This window comes from Mesoplodon bidens (assembly GCF_964165515.1).
Source record: "Mesoplodon bidens genome assembly, chromosome: X".
NCBI lineage: Eukaryota > Metazoa > Chordata > Mammalia > Artiodactyla > Ziphiidae > Mesoplodon > Mesoplodon bidens.
Genome location: NC_138163.1, coordinates 128,655,547 through 128,682,117, shown reverse-complemented (window position 1 = coordinate 128,682,117; position 26,571 = coordinate 128,655,547). Strand labels below are relative to the sequence as shown.

The 26,571-nt window shown below is 40.3% G+C and overlaps 2 protein-coding genes across 4 annotated transcripts in view; one reads left to right on the top strand and one right to left on the bottom strand.

The window, feature by feature from the left end:
• Positions 1–5,220, bottom strand: part of FANCB (FA complementation group B) — a 41,835-nt gene extending 36,615 nt beyond the window's left edge. For 2 of the 3 annotated variants that reach the window (XM_081221418.1, XM_081221416.1), the window contains exon 1: positions 5,145–5,220. The gene's annotated coding sequence lies outside the window, so the exon portion shown is untranslated. The other variant, XM_081221417.1, reaches the window with a different exon arrangement.
• Positions 5,221–5,619: 399 nt separating this feature from the next.
• MOSPD2 (motile sperm domain containing 2) overlaps positions 5,620–26,571 on the top strand; it is a 67,265-nt gene continuing 46,313 nt past the window's right edge. The window contains exons 1-5 of the mRNA XM_081221419.1: positions 5,620–5,722; positions 5,882–5,951; positions 21,076–21,231; positions 22,862–22,948; positions 24,382–24,536. Coding sequence (XP_081077545.1) covers positions 5,714–5,722; positions 5,882–5,951; positions 21,076–21,231; positions 22,862–22,948; positions 24,382–24,536 — 477 coding nt within the window. The 5' untranslated portion in view covers positions 5,620–5,713. The remainder of the gene's footprint in view (positions 5,723–5,881; positions 5,952–21,075; positions 21,232–22,861; positions 22,949–24,381; positions 24,537–26,571) is intronic.

Below are 26,571 nucleotides of genomic sequence, written 5' to 3'. Positions count from 1 at the left end.
CCAATGCAGCCAAAAAATAAAAATAAAATAAAATATGCTCACAAATTTCTTTGAAATTCCTTCCATCAAGAAGGAACTCTCCTCCCCTTGAGTGAGGCCTGGTCATTATGACTCACTTCCAGCCAACAGAATACAGCAGAAGACTGGGTGACAGAGCATGGTGGTTTCCTCAGTGACCTCTTCCTTGGCTCACTTGCACTGGGGAAAGCCACCTGCCGTATCATTAAGACACTCGGGCAGCCCTGCGGAGATGTACATGTGGCAAGGAACTGTGGCTTCCTGCCAACAGCCAGCAACGGACTGAGGCCTTTTGCCAAGAGCCATGTGAGTGAGCCTTCCAGGGATCCCATCTCCCAGCTCCAGTCAAGCTTTCCTGAGCAGAACCACCCCAGCTAAGTGGCTCCCAAATTCCTGGTCCTCAGAAATTTTAAGTTAATAAATGTTTGTTGTTTTATGCTGCTCAATTTGGGAGTAATTTGTTATGCAGCAACAGATAAATACATTCCTCTATGGCATTTGGGGTTTTTTTTCAAATCAAATTGATGATATTGCTTTTGAGAATTTCAAGAAGTATTAGTGAAGTAACTGGAGATACTAGATCATAATACAAACTAGCAGAAGCCAAACAGTTTCCTGGCTTGTTGTTAAGCAATTCATGTGAATATCTGGGACAATAGGTACCCCAGAGTAGTTTCAGCTTCATCAGTAAAGAAGACAGGCAGGGTAACCAAAGGTGTGGCTTTTACTTATGAAACTACGTTTTACTTGAAAGGAAATACACATATTGGTTATATTACATCAAAACGTATGACTACTAATTTATTTCAAATTTCTCACAGACATCTCAGACCTCTTAGAAGACTTCTAAGAAAGTTTCCTTTTTTAGCACTAAATGATATATTCTTTTTTTAGCATTATATATTATAAATATATATATTCTGAGGTAAAGATCTAAAAACTCATTGTCTTTTACTACCTACTCACTTCAAAAGGTGTTCAGATTTCTTAATACTAAAAACAACCAAAACTACCGTCTGTCCAGGAAAGGATTTTGTTATTTTAATATTAAATGTCACAACTAATGTGTCATCAACACAATGCTCTTGTTCACCAACACCCAAGTGTGACAGGAGTAAGGAGGATCTTAGTGGTAAGACCACTAAGTAAAAGGTCACAGAACCGCCCCCTTCAAAAATCTTTGGAGTATGTATTGTTGCACCTTCATAAAGTAATGAGTTAGGAAAATCAGGCCCCTTACATTCTGTTCTTTTAATGCTATCACCAAGTTCCTTAACTTAGAAATTTCTTTCTTCCAATTCTCTGATCCAACTGCCACTACGATGATTCAGGCTTTCATCTCTCATTTAGGTTGCGATAAAAGCCCTTTAATCAAGGCTTCCCTGGTGGCGCAGTGGTTGAGAGTCTGCCTGCTGATGCAGGGGACGCGAGTTCGTGCCCCGGTCCGGGAAGATCCCACATGCCGCGGAGCGGCTGGGCCCGTGAGCCGTGGCCGCTGAGCCTGCGCGTCTGGAGCCTGTGCTCTGCAACGGGAGAGGCCACAACAGTGAGAGGCCTGCGTACCGCCAAAAAAAAAAAAAAAAAAAGCCCTTTAGTCAGTCTTCCTTAATCTAGTCTCTCTCCACTCCAATATATCCATTCATTTATGCTACCTCAGTTATTGTTCTAAAACACAAACTTGACTGGGTAACTGTCCCCTTAATTTAAAAGCTTTGCATGCACCTACCGCCACTCCCCCGCACCCCCCAGATCTACGATCTATGATCCCTAAACTACCACCTGGAAAGACAGATGCGAAACAGTGTATTGAACGTATGAATGACATACAGATAAAAGGGTGCAAGCCACTGCTAAAAGGCTTGGCATGGCATTCAAAGCCCTATTATAATCCTAACCCAACATGCTTTTAGGATGAGCTCTAGGCAAAAAGCAAAGTTCTTCTCATGGACTTAGACTCAAATAGATTTAAAAAACATAACTGTTACATAAAAGGTCATTATTTTCTTATTTTTAAATACTACTGCAAAAACATGCACATTTTTAAGATAACTTATTCTAAATGGACCATCTTCAGGGTTAAAAATTAGAAACTATAATATATTTATAAAGATAAATTTTTTCCTCAAACTTTCTGTACTCTCAAGGCTTACTGAATTCACATATCTGTGAATACCTCTTTTATTTTATACTATGCAACATCTTTTTTTTTTTTTGCGGTACACGGGCCTCTCACCGCTGTGGCCTCTCCTGGTGCGGAGCACAGGCTCCGGACGCGCAGGCTCAGCAGCCACAGCTCACGGGCCCAGCCGCTCCGCGGCACGCGGGATCCTCCCGGACCGGGGCACGAACCCATGTCCCCTGCATTGGCAGGCGGACTCCCAACCACTGCGCCACCAGGGAAGCCCTGCAACATCTTTTTTAAAAGTAAAAGTTCTGAGTATATGTTCATAAGACAAACCTTTAAGGCTATGGAATAAGTGGTAATGTTCTTTTTTCAGATAGAAATAATCTGGAAACAAACCCAGGTTCAATTTAGAGGTTCTTAAACCAATATAAACAAGCCTTGATTAATCAAATCAGGACACCAGGCTTAGTATTCCAGCGTATTAGTCACTCGACTTTTTTTTTTTTTTTTTTTTTTTTTTTTTTCTTTTTGCGGTATGCGGGCCTCTCACTGTTGTGGCCTCTCCCGTTGCGGAGCACAGGCTCCGGACGCGCAGGCTCAGCAGCCACGGCTCACGGGCCCAGCCGCTCCGCGGCATATGGGATCCTCCCAGACCGGGGCACGAACCCGTATCCCCTGCATCGGCAGGCGGACTCTCAACCACTGCGCCACCAGGGAGGCCCAGTCACTCGACTTTTTACTTGGTACTCTTATAACACTGGCCGCAGAATAAAACAGGTAACTCAAACCCGTTAAGTTTTACCTCCTGTTTCAGCTCTGGAGGAGGGTGGGGGAGGGAAGGCGGGAGGGGAGATTTGGATGCAGATTATTTGTAAAATACTAGGTACTTAATTTGAGCTTTTCCTGTCTGTATTACCACACATCAAAGTTGACTGTATATATTTCACATACAAAATGAAAACAGATGTGTGAGTATACTAGAAAAACAATACATGCTAACCTAAATATAGTAGATGGGCAACGAATTATCACCCTTCTCTCCCAGCCTCCCACCAAATAAACAATGCTCCCGTTCAATGCTAATAATAACATTTGGCATTATAACTTTCAGAACTCTTAAATAAACTACAAGTCTGGTTCAGGAAGATCCTAAAAGACACTATATTATCTGCCGGTGAAAGCTATAAAACTCTAAGAAACCAATCGATAGATTGCGACCAATGGAAAGTGTCTTTGGAATTCTACCTTTGGAAAAAAGATAGAATTGACTCCCAACTAAAAACTTCACCTAATAATATTAAACATAAACTTATGAGCGTAATACCCATAGATATCATTTTTCCAACATATAGGACATTGTTTACCTAAGTAAATTAACGTGGCTACAGAATGGGTCCACTGTTAAAACTTTTTCTACCTATATACCTAGGTCATTTGTTGGGGCTTGCCCAGAATCAGTCTCCCCTTTCCCTTTCCCAACAACACTTAGTGTACCTGAAATGTAGATGAATGTGGGGGGCTGGTGACCCACTAAGAGAATCAGGAAAGATTTAAGGTTCTTGATACCATAGTAAGGAATTCTAGCTTTCTCTAAGCAATGATAAATCACTGAAAGATTTCAAAAATAGAAATCACAGGATTGTACTTCTGAATAATAAAGATCCTGGTGACAGTGTTGAAGATGGGGAGTGAATTGAGATTGGAGGAGGAGCCATCAGTTAGGAAATCATTACAAGTACTTACTTAATTAAAGGGAGACTTTGGGAGGCAATTTGGCAGTAAACAGAACTGCATATACCCAGCAATTTCATTTCTAGATATGAACCCAGAGAAATAATCCTACCTAATAATGAACAAAGACATTGCTCTAGAATGTTCACTTTGCCGTTATTTGCAATTTTTTTTTTTAAAAAGCAAAAACTTCAATGACCACCAATAGGGGAATGAATACAGATGGAATATCATACTACAGTTAAAAGGAATGAATTAGATGTCTATCATTGTGGCTAGACTCCAAAAGTTAAATGAAAAAAATTAAGTTGAAGAAAAATGTATACTGTGTACATTATGTATCAAAATCAAAACACATAAAACAGCATGATATATTTTGTTTACCTGCAATGGCTGTATTCCCTGACTGCTCTCTCTATGCCAGGCACTGTTCTAAGCACTTTGGACTAACTCATTCCTCATGACATCCTTATGCTGTAGGCAGTATTATCCCATTCTACAGATGCGGAAACTGAGGCATGGAGTTTAAGGCTTACACATAGGAAGTGATAGACCCAGGATTCAAACCTAGGCAAAAAAGCAAAAAAAAGCAAAGGTGCAAAGATTCATGCCAAATCCCAATGACTGTTGATTTTGGAGAAGAGGAATATCAGAGTAGGGGAGTGGAGCCAGAGAGAGACTTCAGCCATATCTGAAATACTATTTCAAGGACGTATTCAAATACTTTTTAAACAGTGTTCATTTTTCCCCCATTAAAAAAAAGTGAAGATATAAACAAAGTTTGGGGCAAAAGAGTGTCCACCGTGGTTGACTATGGCTGATGGGAATATGGGGACCGTTCTTACAATTTCTTGGTAGTCTTCTATTGCGAAAACCAAAAATGTCTCCAGACATCGTCAAATGTCCCCCCGGGGAGGGGCAAAATTGACCTCGCTGAGAACTACCTTAAAATAAACCGTTAAGGCGCTTTACATCTTTTAACTCTATATACCTGTTTTAAAGATGTCAAAGATATATCCTCTGCTAAGTATTTCATCCTCCAAGTGAGAAAGATGCTGCAGAGGTGAAGAAAGTGTCAAGCGAAATAATCCCCGAATAGAGTAAGCACTTGGAATAATCTAGTTATCCTTCCAGAGAAGGGTGGGCACAGGCCCCGGGAAGCCCACTTCCTTCGCGCTCTTCCGCAATAAAGGGACTAGGGGAGCAAAACCCTGCGCCGCCGCCACCCCCTCGGCGAAGGCTGGGTCAGGGAACACGCCGCCGGCCCTACCTCAGCGTGTGGGGCTCTAGCACACCGCAGCCGCCACGTCCCCAACGCCGCAAACCCGCTCAGCGCCAGGCGGCTCCAAACCTCCCGCCCGCGCGCTGCATCTTGGGAGGCCCAGGCCGGACGCAGCGTCCAGCGCAGAGAAGGCGGAGCCTGCCTAGCGGCCAGAACCCGGTTGCCAAGGGAGGCTGAGGAGGCGGGGCCTCCGGGGAATGTTGTGAAAGCGAATGGCAGGCGGAGCTAGCCAGGGCTGAGCTTGGAAGAGGGAAGCGCCCGCGATCCGCCGGCTGGCGGGGGCGGGTCCGCAGTGCAGGAGACGTCGGGGGGCGGGGCCCGAACGAGAAGTGAATGGGAAGCCAGGTTGAGGGCCTGGTCCCGCCTCCATTCCCAGGCGGCCGCACCGGATTGGGCGGCGCTGCGGCGCTGCTGCCCGCCTTGCGTTGTCACGCGACCGCCTCCACCTCCCGCCCTTCCCCTCTTTACCTCCGGGCCGGCTTGGCCTGTGATGAGATAGTCGGACCGCAGTCGTGGAAGTGGCGACGGCAACTGCAATCACGTCCACGACCGCGACCATGGCCGAGGTGAGGAGCCGACCGCACCGCTGCCGAGCCCCTCCAACTCGGACCCCGAAGCCGCCTCTGAGGCCCGGGGGCCGCGCGCCCAGGTGCAGGTGGGCTGGGCTGCGGGGAAGTGGGATGGAGCGCGTAATGTCTAAGCGTCCCTTCGTGTCTCCCTTATAGTATCAAGCCCAGAATAAAGCCAAGCTCATCTCTGAGGTCCGGCGGAGGTTCGAAGCTGAGTATGTGACAGGTGGGTACCGCAATCTCGGTGTTGAGGCAGGTGTGCAATGAGCGTCCCCAACTTTGCTGGGGTGTTTGCGGGAGTCTGTGTGGGAGGCATTAGGGACCATTTCGATCCTCACGGGGTTAGGGACCGTGCCCTCCACGTTTCCCAGGTTTTACTCTCCGTAATATGGCAAGGACACTGCTCCAATTGGGCAAGTGATGCGTCCATTGTTTCCTAAAGGGTTAACGTAAGTTGGAAGTGTTTTGAGCGTCTCGAGTTTATGGAACTTGCAGGACACTTGTTAGGCCCTCGGCTCAGGTGACACTGTACCTCTGATGAGCTTTCATCAGCAACAATCGAGAAAATGAACCTGGAAACAGCTGTAATACTACTCACGTGTGCTTAATTGGAGATCTGAATTCCTCGGCCATTTTGCCTAATTCCACTTCCTACAACCCAGCAGGCTCCCCACGAAGTAGGCCCTCTCGTGCTGGAGCAAGTTCTTATCTTTTCATCCCACACTGTACGTAGCAAAGTACCTGTGAGTCCAGAATTGATTTATTGGGTGAACGTTTTGTGTCCAGATGTCACAGATAACTTGAGTTGTCCAGTATTTAACTGATGATTTAATCTTTGTACAGTAATTTTCAGAAGCCTGCAGGATAATGTATTATAAATATGGAATAAGTAGTCTAATCCAGACCCTGCCACTTACTAGCTTGCTTGTCTTCTCTGAGCCCCTGATTCCATAAGTGTGAAATGTGAATAATTAGGTTAGGAGAATTAAATGAAAAGGCATGTATCAAACTGTGTAGCATGGGGTTAGCATATAGTAGGCTCTCAATATTTTTCCTCAGTAGTCTTTTTGGTTATGTGAAAGGAGTTCAGCTTCTACATCTTGACTTTAGTGCTGAGTGGAGGTTCCCTACAGCTTTAGACTGCCCTAGATGGTATGTCAGTTAATGACCTAGAACAAATAAAGAAATATGTTCGGAATAACCTAGTCAGTAAATCTTTTCATCCCTCCCTGTCAGTTTTCTTCACATTCCAAACTTTGTACCAGAGAGCTGCAAAAACACTTGATTCACTTTTAGCCCAGAGATCTCATTTCTAATAAGATAGCTGGTTCCAGTAAAGAGAATTCTAAAATTGCTTTCTGTAGAAATGTAACTCTTAGAGCTACATGGTTTATAACATTGTAAGAAGTAACCCAGAACTTGACCTAATGAGCTAGTGCTCCCTAATGGTCATTTACTTAGGCCCGAGGGAGGAAGCAGGATATAGTCATGGAATTTAGCGTTAGATAAGATCTTGAAGGTCATCTTGGTCCAACCTTCTCATTTTTACGGTGAAGAAAGTGAGCTCTAGAGAGATGAAGTGATTTGCTCAACCGCCCTAGCGTTAGTAGCTAGGCCGGGGCTGGTGCTCGGGTCTTCTGAATTCACTCTAGTGATCTTTTGGCAACACCATCATGTCTAATTAGATCATGGCACTCCCCAGCTTGAAACCCTTCAGTACCTTTCTGCTGCGTTTAGCATAGACCCCAATTCTTTATGGTGGCCTACACTGTGAGGCCATGTATGCACGAGCTGGATGAGCTCCATTCTCATCTGTTACTACTCCTCTTGCATAGTACAGATTTCACCACTGCCCACAGTAAGAAACGTATTATACGTTGTAACTTAGTACACACGCACACACATAACTGAAGCAAAAGTTCATTAAAGAATACTTATGCTGAAAACCTATGACTCCCTGATACAATGACCCACAAAATTGACATCTCAACCTACAAATGTGACCCACAGTTTGAATAACATGACCAGCCACACTGCTGCTTTTATGCACTTCAGATGGACTGAGTCTGTTTCCATCTTGGGACCTTTCCACTTCTCTCTGCCTGGAAGGCTCTTTATAGGGAGTGAGCATGGCTACGTTCTTCTTTTCTTTTCCATCTTGGTTTACATGTATCTGAGAGGCTTTTGCCAATTATTAAGTAGCCTCCCTGTCTTGTCTCCTTTACGGCTCTTACCATAACCTGTAATTCCCTGTTCATTTGTTTCCTTATTGTTCATTTCCTTCAGTAGAATGTCTGTGGGTCTGGGGCAGCCTGTGGGCCTTGAGGGCAGGGTCTGACTCGCCTCTGTATACTTATCACAGCTCTGAATACATAGTCATTGATTGAATATAGCAATGCTTAAATACATACATATGAAGGTGAGTCCAAGCCTATGTTAAGAGCTGTCCTGACCGTCTCCCCTCCCCCACCAAAATCTGGCAAAGAGCAGCCCTCACAAAATGTCTCCTAAAGACCAGTGTTATTTCAAAGTAAAGCACTATCTGGCGTTAAGTATAGGGAGGGTTTTGTCACACCTGGGTATGTGTGAATGTATGTGGGTGAGTTATCTGCATAGCCATTGCAAATATTAATTTAATTAATGTAAAGACTTGCGTTGGAAAGGAAAATAAAAATTCTTTAAAGACTTTCTCCCCTTAAAGTTTAAGTTGTTTGCTGAAATACAGCACTGGGTAAAAGTAGAGTAGGAAAGTGGTGAAAAGGGTTTTTTGATTTGCCTGTGTTCTCCCTTTCAAGTTTACTTTTTAGAAGTTAGGTGTTGAGAACATCCACTTTCCTCCTTCCTCTGTCTTTCATTTTCCCCTTTCTCTTATTGTTAAAAATATTTTGTTTCAGAAGAGGCTTAAGGCAGGCTTAAGCAAACATGATGTTTTTCCTAAAGGAAAGTATTTATTATTTGCAAGTATGTTACCTTACACACTGGCTGTACTCCAACACCTCTTTGGGGGGTAGGTTCTTGGGAATTCCGAGCATGTTTTTGTTTCCACAGAAATTAAGTTACCAATTATGGATAGATTTGTAGCTGCAAAAAGAATAAAATCTAAGTCCATAATTGTTGTAGCACTACTACTGCTTCTGTCTTCATTGTTTCTGTAAGAAATTTCATGCTGAGTCTCGAATGAGAAACATTTTCCCTTCTCTCTTCCTCCTTGTGGCCAAGGAAAGAGACTAATCCCTTGTGGCAACAATGTATTCAGTTCCTCACATACTTACTATGTGCCTAATTATGGGAAATAGTGTGTCAATATTAGAGAAAGAGCGAAAGAAGGATAGAGCCCCTTCCTGAACTACTACAATCTAGTAGAGTCATTAAAACAGAGCTCTATCAAGAGGAATGAGTGCTAAAATCATTTCTGTAGGAGTCAAAGAGCAGGAAAAAAATCACATCTAGTGGGGGTGACTGGGTTAGCACCGAGTTAGAAAAAACTTCTTAGAAAAGGTGTTTCGGGCTTCCCTGGTGGCGCAGTGATTGGGGGTCCGCCTGTCGATGCGGGGGATGCGGGTTCGTGCCCCGGTCCGGGAGGATCCCACATGCCGCAGAGCGGCTGGGCCCGTGAGCCATGGCTGCTGAGCCTGCGCGTCCGGAGCCTGTGCTCCGCAACGGGAGAGGCCACAGCAGTGAGAGGCCCGCGTACCGCAAAAAAAAAAAAAAAAGAAAAGGTGGTGTTTCTCAAGAACTTTGGAAGATGCTAGAATTCATCTAGGTAGAGAATGTGATCCAGGTGGCTCAAATAGTCCAAGCTGAGATGCTTAATTGAGAAGGTGTGGGGCTTGTTCGGGAAGCCATAGGAAGTCCGCTTTGATGAGCCTTAAGGAGGGTAAGCACACCTGCGTAAAAACAGTGGGAGTATAGCGTAGAGGGCCTTGGCCACCGAAGCGATGCGTTTGTACTTTATTGAGTTTGAAGAGCAACTGAGAGGTTTGTGGGTTTTGTAATTTTAGGTTTGTTTTCTGACTCTATAAGTATATGAATTCATTTAAATAAATTTGGGTGATACCAGAAACAGTCTGGAGAATCTCCCATAAGTTTATCATCCAGAGATAGCTCTTCTAACAGTGGGTGCATTTTTTTCTGGCCTTTTTTTCTATACATTAAAAAAAATAGTTAAAAGGTCATTCTGTATGTAGTTTTTCTGTGTTGCATTTTTTTATTGACATGATCTTATTTCCCCATATTACGAAGTAAGCCACGTTTTACATTACTACTTAATATTCAGTTCTATAAATAAAAGAGCATTTTCTTATCTTTTATCTGAAGTAGTCCCTTTTGGACATTTAGATTCTTTCCAGTTTTTTGTTAATACAATATTTTGCACAGTAGCTCAGATTTTTTCCTTAAGAGTCATGTGTAGAAGTAGAATTGTTGGTTTGAAGAGTGTGAATATTTTAAGATACTTCATATGTTTGCTTAATTCTCCTCCATACAAGTTGCCCCATGATTCATTGCCACCAGCACATATGAAAGTGTTAGTCTCACCACAGCCTTAGGATCATTTCTTAACTCATGCTTCTTTGTTTGCATTTGATTACTAATGAGAATAAACTTCTTTTCATATGTTTACATCCGTTTGTAGTTTAAAAACTTTTTTTCTTTACCATGGCTTTTAAAATTGGTTTGGGCTTTTCTTGTTTATGTCACTTTGACTTTTTTCCTTTTTTTTTTTTTTTTTTTTTTTTTTTGCGTTATGCGGGCCTCTCACTGTTGTGGCCTCTCCCCTTGCGGAGCGCAGGCTCTGGACGCACAGGCTCAGCGGCCATGGCTCACGGGCCCAGCCGCTCCGCGGCATGTGGGATCCTCCCGGACCGGGGCACGAACCCGTGTCCCCTGCATCTGCAGGCGGACTTTCAACCACTGCGCCACCAGGGAAGCCCCTCCTTTTTTGAATGTATTCAAACTTATCCATTCCTTTGTGGTTTCTCCCATTGCTGTTAAGTTTAATAATTGTCTCTCTTCCAATAACTTTTTCTAGTCTTTTTGTTTTGTCTTGGCCTCTTATTTTTAATTTTGAAATATCTTTTATGTACAAAATGTATAAAACATGAATGAAATAAACACCCATGTACTCACTATTCAACAAAAGGAAAAGAACTTTGTGGGTATCGTCAACCCGGCCATTCACAGGGCAGCTGCTTATCCTACATTTGCTGTTACTCATTCTCTTGCTTTTCATTAGCTTTACCACCTGTGACATATTCCTCACCAGTACTCTATTAAGTTTACCTCTTTTTTGAACTTGAAATATCAATAAAAGCTAAATATTCTTTTTCCATGACTTGCTTCTGTTGCTCACGAGTCATTCATACTGTAGTTGATTCCTTTTTATAGCTGTGTTGTAGCTCACAGAATGAAAATACCAGTTGATGGATTTGGGGTTCTTTCTAGATTTTACTATTATGTACAATGCTGCTATAAACATTCTTAGATATACCTAGTGCCTAGACTTTCTCTAGGGCAGTGGTTGTCAGAGTTGGTCTAGGAATTATAGTTCCTTGAGCCCATTTCAAGGGGCTTGAGACTCCAAAACTATTTTCATAATAACACTGAGACATCATTTTCCTTTTTCACTGGCGTTCTCTCACAAGCATACAGTGGCGTTTCCCAGAGGTTACATGGCATGTGATGATATTGCTCTGACAGATGATAGAATGTGTGCTCGTGTGTCCTTATATTTAATTGTTTTCTGTTATAATACCTAATATAGTAACTACCAGTAAATATAACCCATATAAACAAACAAATTCTTTAGAGCCCTCAGTTATTTTTTTTTTATATTTATTTATTTATTTATTTATTTATTTTACTTTTGGCTGCGTTGGGTCTTCGTTTCTGCGCGAGGGCTCTCTCTAGTTGCGGCGAGCGGGGGCCACTCTTCATCGCGGTGCGCGGGCCTCTCACTATCGCAGCCTCTCGTTGCGGAGCACAGGCTCCAGACGCGCAGGCTCAGTAGCTGTGGCGCACGGGCTTAGTTGCTCCGCAGCATGTGGAATCTTCCCAGACCAGGGCACGAACCCGTGTCCCCTGCATTAGCAGGCAGATTCTCAACCACTGCGTCACCAGGGAAGCCCCCTAGAGCCCTCAGTTATTTTTAAAAGTGTAAAAGGGGTCTGGAGACCAAGAAGTTTGAGAACTGCTGCTCTAGTTTGTAGCCAACGGTGAAATGGGTGGGTAGTAGAATAGGCACACGGTCCACTTTACTAGATAATGCCAAACTAGTTTCCAAACTGATTGCATCTGTTTTCATTTTAACCAGCACTTTTTGAGTGTCCTTGTTTCTCTACATCCTGAAATCTGGCGTTGTTAGTGGTTTTTTAAATTTTTGCCCATCTGATGGGGGTGTTGGGATATCTCATTGTGGTTTTAATTTGCATTTCTTTAAGTACCAGTGAGTTTGAGCATCTCTTCATATCTTTCTGGGGCCATTTGGTTTCTGCTTATGAAAATCACTTTTTCAGGCTCTTCTTGGCCCTTTGTTCCTCCATATAAATTTTAGAATCAGTTTATCATGTTTTTGCAAAAAAAAAAAAAAACCAAAACAAAACCTCTTTTGGGATTTTGAGTGGAATCATGTGAAATCAGAAGATCAGTTTTAGGGGACTTGACATCATCATGGTTACATTTTCTAAGAACCTGGTATACCTATCTGCTGAACTCTTCCTTCTTGAAGGATTTATAATTTTCTCCATAAAGGTTAACCCATTTTTGTTCAGTTTATTTCCAGATACTTTATATGTTTTATTTTTGTGGTGGTTTAAACAGTATCTCTTCAGAATTTATTTTCTAAATGATTGTTGCTGGTTTATAGAAAGTACATTTGACTTTTTTACATTAATATTGGACTCAACCTTACTTCTTATTAATTTCAGTAATTTATCTCTAGATAAGTTGTATTTCTATGTAGACAATAATATCACCTTGAAATAATGATAGTTTTCTTTCTAACTTTCCAATTTTTAGAGCTTTAAGTGCTTCTGTTTTATACTCACTGGAACATTTAGAACACTGTTGAATTGAAGCATTGATAAAAGCCTACTTGTCTTATTTCCGGTCTTAGAGAGATACCCCCGAACACGATCTCTGTAGATATCTTTTATCAAAATGAAGAAGTTTCCTCTGTTCCTGCTTTGCTAGTTTTGGGGTTTTGTTTGTTGTTTTGTTCCCATCACAGTTGAGGGTTGAATTTTACTAAATGCATTTTCTTCATCTGTTGAACACATTGTATCTGATGAAATGTTCACTTGGTTTTTTGCTTTTAATCTGTTAATATGGTAGATTATATTAATCAGGTTTTTAAAATATATTGCTGTAGTCGGTTAGCTGATGTTTTGTTTGGGCGTTTTGCATCTGTATTGAAAAATTGGCCTGTAAATTTCTTTTCTTGCATTTTCTTGTGTGACTTTGACATTAAAATTATGCAACCTTCATAAAATGAGTTAGCAGTGTTTCCTCTTTTCTACTCCCTAAAAGGTATGGTCATTGTGGAGTTCTAACCTGGTTTCCCATAAATCACCCCTCCTCGAATTGATTATTGTTGTTTTATATATTAGTGGTTGCTTACATACCATGTATTTGCCAATATCTTTATCTATCATTCCTTAAGTTTCAGATCTTTTATCTGGTATCATTATTGTTTCATCTTAAGTATAACCTTTAGATTTTCCCTTGGTGAGGTCTTGGTGGTAAACTTAATTTTGAAAATGTCTTTATTTTCTCTGTTTTCTTTAAATTATGCAGTTAACCTTGCAGAATGCCTTTGTCTTATTAGGCTGAGGGAGGCAAAGTAGTTAGAGAAGTAGAAGAACTAGGAAATGTTAGTATCATAGATGATCTCTGAGGAGAATTTCAAGGACAGGAAGATTAGCAGTGAATAGAAGGAAGCTCTGTACAGTAAAGGTACATAAAAACGGGATTGTTCTTATCAACTGCCCTCTCTGGAAAGGAAGGGTGTAAGGAAAATGGCATTTAAAGTGGAACTAGTATAGCTGATTGACTTTGTTATAAAGCAGAAACTAACACACCATTGTAAAGCAATTATATTCCAGTAAAAATGTTTAAAAAAAGCAAAGTGGAACTACACTCCTGGACATTTTACATAAACTCTCTAGATTATGAACCATCCAAGGGGTCAGCTCAGGCTTTATTCATCTTTGCGTCTGCAATTCCTAGCTGTCTTTTGAGCTAACATATGGTGGGTGATAATAAATTAGTTCTCATAACTAATGAATTATGTATCATCCCCAAGAGAGGAAGCCTTTAGAAGATAGGTAGGTAGACAGATAGATAGACACACACACACAGGCACTTGGATTTCCTTAAATTCTACTCCAGCATTCTCCAGGTCAGCCTTTTAAAGTTCTCATGATCACAAGAAGAGGAAAAGATGTGTTAAGAGTTTATCAAGTTTTGTCCTTAATACATGTCTAAAAATATCAAGCCTCTGATAATAGAGTATAATATGATGTTGTAACTTTATGTGGGTAGAATATATATTTGTGCTCTTGGAACTTTTGCAAACATTCACCACATATTAAGTCATAAAGGAAGTCTCAGAAATTCCAAAGCAGCTAGATCATACAGACCATATTCTCACCCCATTAAGCAACTAAATGAGAGGTAAGGTACTTAAAAAGAAATCAAATGTTAGGAAACTACAATAACACCTCTAAATAACCCACGGGTTAACAGCTTTCCTGCAATGTGTAATTCTTACTTCTGCTAAATAACTCGTAGGGTAAAGAGGATATCACAATGGAAATTACAAAATACTTAAAAGCTGAGCAAGAGAATATCTGTGGTCTCACTTTCATTTATTAGAAAACAAGGCCCAATAAAAATCAGCTAAAGATTCAATTCAAGGAGCTAAAAAATGAACACGAGTAAATTAGAGAAAGTAGAAGGAAAAAAGAGCAGATATTCATGGTATAGGAAAGAAAGATAGTAGGTATAATAAACCTAAGTTGGCCTTTTGAAAGAACTAGTAAAATAAACCTTGAATGACTGATTAAGAAGACAGGGAGAAGGCAAACACATACACTAGGAACAAAAAACAGAATTACAGATGTGGTAGAGATTTAAAAAATCATAAGAATTCAACCACCAGCTTTATCACAGTAAGTTAGAAAACTTAGATTAAGTGGAAAACTTTCTGGAGAAAAGAAAAATCATCTAAAATTGTCTCAATGGGAAGTAAAAAAACCTAAATACATCAATGACTATTAAAGACATTGAATTGGTAGTCACAGACCTCTACCACTCTTCCCACCCCACCATCACAAAGGCACACACATACACAGAAGGCCCAAGGTCTTTTGTTAGCCCCAGGAATACAAAGGTAATTCATAATCAGAAAATGCAGCAGAGGAATTTACCACGTTAACAAAATGCTTCTCAGTGAAATTTTCGAACGGGCACAGTTCACAACCCAAACTATAAAAAGGTACACATTGCAAAGTATCTTACACCTCTTGTGCCTCTTCACTCCCTCTTCGTCTTCCTTCTTTAGCTAGCCATATTTGTTTTCTGTTTCTTTTTTCTATATTTGTTTAAGCAAATACAAACATTTGCAGTAACCAGATTAAATGAGGGAAAATGTTTATTTCAGTAAAGACAGAAACCACACTGGCTATAATTCACCTTTATGAAAAACAAACAACACTTTTACCAAACAAGAAACTTTCTTAGCTCTGAAGTGTGCCTTCTAAAATTCTACAGCAAAGGTCATGGTTAATTATGAACCTTCAAAATGATTCCCGGAGTGTCAGGAAAAAGACAGTGATCTACAATATTATTTCTGTAATTCTACTGGATATAAAATAACCTAGTTATCAATATGGCAAGGAATATAAGAGGTATAACGCTTGCCAGTCTTGTCATTATTGGCTTATGGTAGCAACACAAAAATCTCTAGACTGCTTAATAATCTGATGGAAGAAATATACAACTTTTTTCTTTTATGGAGAAAATTATAAAGTATTATTAAAGAACATTGAAAACAATAGATCAAAAGGGAGATAAGTCATCCAAGATATAATATCTCGTACATATCCAGCATATGAATTCAGCTCTTCAAGGATAGGAGCTGAAGCACAAAGCACCTCCCCTCTCTACAACAGACCAGAGGTCAGCAAAGTCCTGTTGTCATTGTTGTTGTTTTTTAATAGCCCCTGAGCTAAGAATATTTTTTGTATTTTTAAAGTGTTGCTAAATAAAGAAGAAGAAGACGAATCGGCAGCAGAGGCCATATGTGGCTTCAAAGGCTAAGATACTTAGATGTTTACCATCTGGCCCTTTACTGAACAATTTTGCCAACCCCTGTAATAGGCCCGTAGTTCTCAAAGTGTGGTCCCTGGAGCAGCAGCAGCATCCTGTAGGAATTTGCTGTAAGTGCAGATTCTGGGATCCCACCCATGAATTAGACACTCTAGAGGTGGGGCCCAGTTATCCCCGTTTTAACAAGCCTTCCTGCTGACTCTGAGAGCTGCTAAAGTTTGAGAATCGCCGCTATAGGCCAACGGCTTAATCCCATCGTAGATGATCACCTGCTTCTCAGTCTCTCATCAGCTAGCTTCACAGGAAAGAGGAGATTCAGGGTAGGTTGTGGCCAACCAGCAGAGGATGCCCTAAAGGGAATATTTCATTATTTCAGCCTGATCACTCCCATTGTTGACATTTACATGGTCCAGCCAATAGAAGTGGTCCATCCAGTGCAAATGCTCTTCCGGGGTCCCACCAGGACTTTAAGTGGATCAGTGCTCAGAGTCCTTGGAGAAATAACAGATGCTAAGAGGTTTTAAACTATTGTTGATGTTTGATAGTTGTATATTTGCTGCTTTTGAACAGTATGACACCCACTTAATAACTATTTTCTGGTTTTCATTATCAGAATACTTTGTATTTTTTCAACCTTTCTATATGAATTCTAGGCACATTTATAATAACTATAATATACTTTCAAGATTTTCTCAACCGACTAATAGGTCAATTAGAATTTAATCTTTTCATAGGGAGCATTCTACCTTATGTTAATAAAAATTCATTGGTATTGTGTTTAAAATTTTCAAAGTGCCCTTGATCTTCATTAGACTGTGGATAGATAAACAGACCTTATCTCCATTTTACAGAGAAGAAAATCAAGCCCAGAGTGACTTGCTCAGCCTCCCTGGACATAGTTAGTAGCAGGGGTCTTCTGATTTCATCACTCTGCCCGGTATCCTGAATCAAGCTATGAATTTTTTTTCACACTTGTTAACCCTAAAACACAGTTTCTGGCTGGTTGGTAATTTCACCAGCCAACAAATGCAAGAGAGAAAAAGAAAAGTTAATAATGGAATTCTCTGTTTTATGAGTAAGCACTGTATTCTGTTTATCCTGCAGCACTTAAAATTGTGTATGTGAGAGAGAGCGTGAAGGAGGTGAGCATGCACATGCAGGGAAGAGAGGAAGAAACCAAAAGCTGAGAGGTCATCTTTACCCTGGAACATTTAGTCCTGTCTAACAACAGAGGAGTGGCCAAAAATGAGCTTTGAGCTATTTTGAACAAATGTAAGGATGAGGCTTAAAAGTCCGCCACTTGAGATTAATGTTGGTTTGTGATGAAGTTTTCACTGGTCCTCAGCAAGATGAAAGTAATAAGGACAAGGTATTATGAGAGTATACACATATATATATCTGTGTATAAGGCAAATCTCTTCCTCATCTCTATGCTTTAATCACTGAGAGGTAAAGTCTTTCAAAGTGTCTTAGGTGGTGGGGAGGGTTGTGCGCACATGTGTGTTTTGATATCTTCAGATACCTTTTGAGTGTACATGTTTAGCTTCTTCCCGTAACATCTGGATTTACTGAAGGACTGGTTTTCAGAAAACTCCCTAACACTTGAGGGTTCTGTGGAGGGGAAAACATTTTCCTTTTACCCTTCTAGGTTCTTTGACTGGCCTAATAACTAAATTGATATAAGACAGATGAACCGGATAAAAACAAAAGTTTAACATGTGTATCCCTTGTATACGTGGGAGAGACCCAGGAGAACTGAGTAACTCTCCGAAGTGGCCCAAGCCACCATCTTCAATACCATCTCTAGCTAAAGATAGAAGATGGTAGGGTGGGGAGTCAGTTATTAGAGGTGACCAAGAAAAGCTCAGTAAACAAGGGTATGGTTGTGCAGATTTATGTCCTTGCCTTTCCCATTGATAAGAGTTTCTGGAGATATCCAATCATTCCCCTCTTCCTGTTACAGAGAGGGAGGCACTTACAAATGGAGACTTCCTTTATACATGTAAATGTTTCTTATAAAAGGGTGACTTTTACTCACTTTAACGATTCCTGTGTGTGCTGTTTGTTAAAAATATCAGTCTAAAATAATCAGGATGCCAAAGAGGTATGTTTGGGGCTGTGTAGTTTGCTTCCCCTCAGTTCAGTTGTCTGGGAGCTGTGTTTGAAAGCAGCAAATTGTGTTGTCATAAGCAGTTATTATTACACTTGGCCTTGTGGTCCCAGGCCAAGTTTTCCTTACCTTGAATGCTCAGTTTTCTCTCTGTTTCTCCCTGTGTGTCCGTCTGTCTCTCCCTCTCCTCCCCTCAGCCCTCTTCTCTGTCCTCTTGTGCCCCTACTTTTCTCCAGCCTCTCTCCCTCCACTCCTACATGACCTCCTCCCCCATCCTCTCTTGCTCTGTCTTTTCTAGCTGCTTCCATCTCTACCTGTCTCTAGGGGTAAATGTTTAACAAGAGGTGTCTCATATGTAAGTACATGTCCTATTAATAACAATAATTAATCACTTTAACCTAAATGGAGATTTCTAATTTCAAAGATCTGCATCCCTAAAAGCTATCCAAGAGCAATAAGCTTTACATTCCTTGGTAATGGGCACTGTCTTGTTTATGGCGTCCGTAGTGGTAATATCAGCAGTGGTAGGAGTAATAATAATAACAACAATAATGTTTGATTCTTCTTCTTATGGCTAATATTTTTTGAGTTGTTTTTTTTTTTTTTTTTTTTGCGGTACGCGGGCCTCTCACTGTTGTGGCCTCTCCCGTTGCGGAGCACAGGCTCCGGACGCGCAGGCCCAGCGGCCATGGCTCACGGGCCCAGCCGCTCCGCGGCATGTGGGATCTTCCCGGACCGGGGCACGAACCCGTGTCCCCTGCATCAGCAGGCGGACTCTCAACCACTGCACCACCAGAGAAGCCCTATTTTTTGAGTTTTTACCACTTGCCACATGTTGTCCTGGGGAAGTAGTAGTCTGCGGACCCTTGGAGATGCCCAGGACTTTTCAGGAGCCCATGAGGTCAAAGCTGTTTTCACAGTGATGCTGAGCAGCTTTTTTCCCTTTTTCGTTTGCTCTGATTACACGGAAGCAATGGTGGGCAAAACCGCTGCCTCCTTGGCCCGAAACAAGGCAGATGGCCATTATAGTCTTGATTGTCAGCACTCTCAGTTACAACTTTTTTTTTAAGTCAATTTTATTGTAGAAAGCCCCCGATGAAGCAGTAAATTTTATTAAATCTCGACCCTTGAGTACATGGACTTTAAATGTTCTGGGTAAGAAAATCAGGAAGTACACATTAAATACTTATGCGTATTTGAGTTGCTAGCTAAATTAGTCACATTTTTCATGGACCGCCATTTTTATTTGAAAGAACAACTGTTAAGTAAACTATGGTTATTCAGACTGGGGTATTTGGGAGAAATTTTCTTGAAGTCAGACAGTAATTTCAAGGAAAACACTATATTGGTCCAGTGGAGACAGCTGTCCAGTGGCCAAACTGGATGATCTGACTTTAGGGGCAGGTGCTCCCAGGGTCCTTTTTGCTGCTAAACGGTATATAAATTTTTTTATATCTCAACTCATGTTTATAAATCATAATTAAAGAAAAGTTGTCCTTTGAATACTGATGAACTTTTATAGACAGAGCTAAAATACCATTTTCCAAGGTTTACCTACAGCAGAACCACTCATTGTAAAGATTAGAAAAATACAGCCCAGATATTGAAAGCCATATCCAAGGTAACACTCTACAAATACATGATTTATGGCCTCATCTTATATTTTATAGTGCTTGAAACTTTCAAGTACTTTCATATATACATTTTTCTCTGATCCTCACACAACCCTGTGAGTATCTAAAATAGTTTAAAGATAAGGAAATTGGGACTTGAAGATAATTCCACAGATGCTTTTTATATTTCCCCACCCTTTCAGCTATTATCGCTGAGGGCCTGAAATAACTCAGAACTACTGGAGACGAGAGAGAATCTATACAATTTGGCAACTAACTAGGGGAAAAAAAAAAAAAAAGATGAAGGAGCCAGGCAATTTTCTGAAGTTTCTTCCTTGGGTCCCTGGGAGGGTACCATTGACAGAGAAAATAAAAAATAGAGAAGGAATAGATTCAATCAACAAATGTTTCCCGAAGGCCTTTTCATTGGCACTATGTAATCTGCTTTGGGGGCTTCTCAGGATGTATGTAGACTGTGCTGTTACGATCTCTATATGGGAAGATAGGGCATAAACACAACTCTGATTCAGGGGTGCTAAGTGCGTAGTTTAGGTCCTGTAGCTATTCACAGGAGGGAAGGAATTACTTCTAGGCCCAGGGAAAATTTTTATGGAAGAGGAAGCATTTGAAAGGAGTCTTGCAGAATGGTAGAATTTGGATGTGCAAAGGTGGTTGTGAGGAGACAAGGAAAATTCAGTTACAGAAAAATAGAGTGGGGTGTGGAAGGGGAGGATATAGAGGTATGTAGAGGTTGGGGAGAACACAGCATGTGTGTAGGTGGATAATGAGAAGTTATTGGCAACAATTATTCCAATGAATTATGGGAAATGTTGACTGCTGCATACATAGTTTTCCATTTTGTATTTAGTTCATTTTCAAAAAAGACACTTGGCAAACACATGTCTTTTAAAGTACAACCTAGTTCTTTCTTTATACATAAAAGTTCATTTTTCATTGACTAGGGTGAGTATTTTAAGTTCACATAACATAATTGATCTTCCTAGATGTTGGTTTATGGTTTTAGAGGGTTATGCAAAATATTTTACTATGGTCTTATTTTTTAAATCTGTGGTGGCTTGTCTTAAAATAAAGCTGCAATTTTTAGATAACTTTATTCTAGTCACACTTAGAAATTCCATCAGTCCTTTAAATTGCATTTTCATCTTAACTGCATCCCTGTGTCTATCTTCAAGTAGCTTAGCTTTATCTTCCAGGTCTTTCTTCTCCTTTGGTATTAGTGTTGGTTATCATTCACTGCTGAATTTATCTGACTTGGATATTTATTACTGTTTTTCCCCTAGATAAGTCAGATAAGTATGATCCACGTGATGTTGAAAGACTACAACAAGATGATAACTGGGTTGAAAGTTACTTATGTTGGAGGCATAATGTTGTAGATGAAACACTGAAGATGCTTGATGAGAGTTTTCAGTGGAGGAAAGAAATGTCTGTCAATGGTAAGCTGTTCAATTTAACCTTGACTGTGTACTGTATCCCCTGCATAAATGTTACTATTGTACACTTATAGCGTATTTGCAAATATTCTTGGCAGTCATCAGAAATATCAGAATATAATGCTTTATAAAGACCCAGTAACATTTGAAAGGAGCATCTTATGAATAAATCTTAAAATAGGATTATTCATAAGGAAATCAGATCACCAAGGAGCAGAATCACAGTCACATTCTTCACTCACAGCGGAGTCTCCTATTCTGTCTATTTGGTTTAGAACCATTAAAATACCAAGACAGCATCTTCGCTACTAGGCCTAGAAATAAGGGGATACTATTTGCCTATTTTTCTCAGTTGTTGCCTGGTGTCTGTCTCTATTCCCAGAGTTCCTTGTGCTAATAGGTGCTCCATGTGGAATTACTATATGAATGGGAGTCCCCACAAAGCAAGCTTATCCCCAAGGATGCCTATAGCAGCCTCCTCTTAACTTCTTGATTTCAAGGCCCAATTCTAGATTGAAATTCCCCACCTCCCCAAAAAAGGAGTTTTAAATCTTAGAGGGGATTTTATAATAGTGTTCAAGTAAATGGAGAACTCTTTTCAGGAAAGGTTACCCGTTATCTCTCTCCTCCTAAAAAATTTAACAGGAAGAAACTGGCACAACTACTAGTTTCGATGGGGTATAAAGAAGGATTTCCTGACCTTGAGGATTATAAACTCTGGAATGACTGAGTCTGGAGACTTAATACAAAATAGTCAACAAATAAATCCAGAGCAGATACTCTCCCCAGTCATCCTGCTTGGAGAAGGAATCTATCAAAAGGAGAGTATTTAAAAAATAATTTGATTGGAAATATAAAAACTGTAGGTAATTTCAACAGTGAAGCATTTATTAGTCAAGCAAAGAAATGTAAACCTGATATTTCTAAATCATTTAAGTACAGAATAAACCTTTAAACTCAACAATAGTTTTCTCTTACATAGAATTGCTAGTTTCCAGTGGCAGACAGCCGAGAGATGATGAAAGGTGGGTGGGGAAAGATAAATCTTTGAGAGTTCTCGGAGAAGTACTGATGAATGACACAAAAGCCTTGACATTTGCTGCCTTGCTGCGTTGGTTCTCGGCCTCACTAGAGAGTGGACCTCCTGCTGAAGGATCTAGCATTTTTCTTGAAGTATTTCCCACCTGCCCCAAGATTATAAATGTATTAGAGTCTACTGGTTATCAAACTTTGATTTCTAATACCACTTCTGAGGCTATAATGTGGATATTTACTGCCATGTTCTTTTGAAATTGTCCAATCGTGATAATATTTGTTTGCAAGTCATTATGTGAAATACAACTAGAACATGGAGATGTGTCCACATCATAATGGCTGATATGTAAAAGGAAATGGATTTTTTCCATTTCTGTCATCTGTGTCTTTATGTAGTTTTTTTTCTACTTAGTAAGAAACACCATTTTTTATCGTCGGAGGTTCTTTCCAGATGTTTGCATAAGCTTTTTCTTTTTTTAATAAGTTTATCTTTTTTTTATATCAGAGCTACTATATTAACAGTAACCTATATGTTGTAAGTTTTCTTTTTAAAAGGCCTCTAAGTTACAATTACTCATCAAACTTTATCACTTTTTAGACCTGACTGAAGCCTCCATTCCCAGGTGGTTATTGGAAATTGGTGGTATTTATCTCCACGGTTATGACAAAGAAGGCAACAAGTTGTGTAAGTATAATGTATGTACTGGCTTTTCAGGATTTTGAGATGTAGCCATCCATCTCAACTGAATTAATAATAGGCAGAGCTTTCTACTTATGTACCACACGTCAGGTTTCCTACGGTAGGGATTGTTAGGGCCAGCTGGACCAAGCGTCAGATACTTAGCAGTTGAATGTAGTGTTTGCATTATAATAAAGTAGGCTGTAAAGGCAAATGCCACATCCCATCACAAAGCCAAAATGATGTAACTCAGAGTCATTATCTTCTTTCTAATTTACTGATGTTAAAATTCAACCCAATATCTTTATGGAAAATCTTTTTGATAGTCACTAAGGGTGGCTAAATGGGCCAAGCCGAATTTTGGGCAAAGGGGATAGAGGAATAACTTGGTTTGTACCAATGCTGGGACTCAGCAGGCGTGTCAGAGCCCAATCCTGAGCAGATGTCCTGCCAAGGCAGTTTCCTGCACGGTCGTGCCCGCCTTGCGCGCCCTGTGTGTGGCCCGTGGTCGGCTCCTGTTGGATCGGTGCTCTCGCAGCGTTTTCCTTCCATTGCTGGCTCCCCCTCAACCTTCCTTTCCCATTCCTCTTATTCTACCTGTACCTCACATGTGCTTCCCAGGCTTTGTTCCTTTCTTGGCCTCTTTTCCTTTCCAGCTGATGCAGTCTCCTTGGGTGATCTCAAGTACCTTGGCTCCTTCAGCTGCCTTCCCCCCAACAGCGGTGACCTCAGGTTGTCCTCAGGCCACATGCATGTACACATCCAGCTGCCCACCGGATTGATGGTTGGCCGCCTTCAATACAACACACAGCTGAACCGCATGCGTGCCACCACCCACCCTCCCTGTACTCCCAGCTCGGCCCACAGCCATTGGCTCTTCCTCGACATAGAGCTTCACTTTAGCCCCTCCTCCGATTTCAGTAGCACTTGCTCAGTTCACTCCCAACCCCTACCCCCTTAGCATTTCATGCAGAGTCCTTCAAGCCCCGCCTGTCTCTCTGTTTAGCTGCTCCTCTCACCGTTCGTCACATTTTGTCCTAGCTGCCACCACTCTGAATGGTTGCCAGGCTCCGTCCCCACACACGACACCTGCTCATGCTGCCATCACGCTTCCGTCTGGGCTTTTCCTCTGGACGGAACATTTTTCTAGTACTCTGCTTTTGTTAAGCACAGTGTAGAGTACTTTTAGGTTATTGCCAAATATTGTTTTTTCCCTTACTTACTAAGGGGGGAAGTGTATTTTCTAAGGGGGGAAAATAGTTTACCTTTCTGCTACTCTTTAAGGTTCCCAAGTATATACTATTTCGAAGAGATGTTTTTAATCTGAGAAACAAAATAAAGACAAATGTCAAGGAAAAGGAATGATATAATATATGCATAAATAATATTATAATGCCATAAATATTTTTTCTTATTTTTATCTTATGACCTGCTTAAAGTCTGGATCAGGGTGAAGTATCATATAAAAGACCATAAGACCATATTGGACAAAAAGAAGCTTATTGCATTCTGGTTGGAACGGTATGCTAAGAGAGAAAATGGGAAACCTGTAACAGTGATGTTTGACCTGTCAGAGACTGGAATAAATAGCATAGTAAGCATTTTTCATTAATTCTAAATCATTGTTTATCATGGCATCCTCCCTCTCTCCTGTGCTCCCTGCCACTACCCCCTTGACCAAGTAGTCCTGTAAAACAGAGCTAACCAAGTCATGTTTGGGATTTATTTCCACCCCCTGCATCATGAGTGAAGTCAAGCGTGGAATAGGATTTGCAAAAAATTAAATATGCTTCAGTATTTGGCATTGAAACTGTAGATTTCCTAGAAATGTTCCTTGTCTGATACACAGGATATGGAAGGAAGACGTCGAGGCTGGCAGGGTAATGAGTAGATGTGGTAACAGTGAACTTTTCTATCAGAGCTAATAACACCCTATACAGCACCTCCCCTGTGCCTGGCGCAGAGTAATGCACTCAAGAAATGTGGAGTACAGTAATGTATGCTCTCCAGCATACCATTACCCACATGCCATGTTTTGCAGTGGCGAGATGTTCACCTGCATTTTTGCACATCCAGCACTTTGTGATTTTGTTGAGGTTTTTTGTTTGCTCGTTTAGGTTCACTTTCTGTTTGATTTGGTTAGCTTTGGAAACCAGTTTTCTTCAGGTGATTTTGCCAAGCTTAAAAAATAAATAAAACTTACCGGTCTTTAATTTGGGCCCTTGTGACCTTAGTGCTAACTACAAACCCTTCAGCAGCGATGGGGATTTGTTGGCGCATTTATTAGAGCTGTTGTCTCTAACACTCAAAGCTGGGCTAATTCTGGTAGCAGTGAAGTGGCGTTCGGAGACATGCCTGGGGCAGTGTTGAAATCTTTTTCAAAATCCAGTTGGCAGAGTATGTTAATATCCCTGAAGTGTTCGTATTCATACTCTTTACCTGGTAACTAACTTCTGGAAATCTATTCTAAAGAAATGAACCTGAGTATAGAAAAAGTGTACTTCAAAACGTTCTTTCAGAGTGTCATTTAAAATGGTGAAAAATTAGAAAAAATGTAAATGTCAACACAGTGAAGTGAATTATGGTGTATCTAATTGATGGAGTATGTGTAGCTATGTAAAATGGTGTTTGTAAAGAATTTGTAGTAATATTGGAAAATAGCTTTTTTTTTTTGAGAGAGAAAAGGGCGACAGGGTTATATCATAGTGATATATAGCCCCCAAAAGGGAAGCCTCAGACATTAAACAAACAAACAAAAAAACAGGCTAGAGTTTTTTTAGGCAGTGGGACTACAAGTTTTTTTTCATCTTTCTTTATCTCTAAGAGTCATTTGCCCTGGATTATTTTTTCAATCTAGTTTCCATGTCAATGAGTTCTAGATTACAGAGTAAACCATTTTATACCCAAAATCTAAATCAAAATGCCTAGATAAATATTGCATAATAACAAATTATGATTCTGTTATCCTTTATGTATGATAGTTTTCTAATTATTAACCCAGAATCATAAAAAATAAATGTTAATGTTTTTTATTGACAAATACAGGGGCAAGGAATTGAGCTGATTATTTTTCAAGCTACTTATATACTATTTCATTATCTTTAATTTATAAAGTTTATTTGCATTACTAAGTAGTTAAATCATTAATGTTTTCAAATACTAGAATCTTACTGAATTACGTTTATACATGACCCTCGTAATTCAGAAAAGATTTAAGTCAACCTTTAAAGATGTATACATAATTGCAAGTCAAAATTTAAATTATTTACTAGAGTTAGGCCACTAATTTGGCTTTAAGCTTGCCTGAAAGAAATGGAATCATTTAAAATTACTCAGTGAACACAACATCGTAAAGCAGTTATACTCCAGTAAAGATAAAACAAATAAAATAAAATAAGTCAGTGGACATACTTTAAAACCAGCATCTTAGGAGAAGTGTATCTATTGCTGATACTTGAACCAGAAGAAAAGTCTTTCTTTTTTTTTTCAAGTTTTATTCTTTAATTAAAAAATTTTTTTTGATTTATTTATTTATTTTTTATTTTTTGGCTGCACGCATGTGGAATCTTAGTTCCCCCACCAGGGATCAAACCCACACCCCCTGCATTGGAAGCGTGGAGTCTTAATCG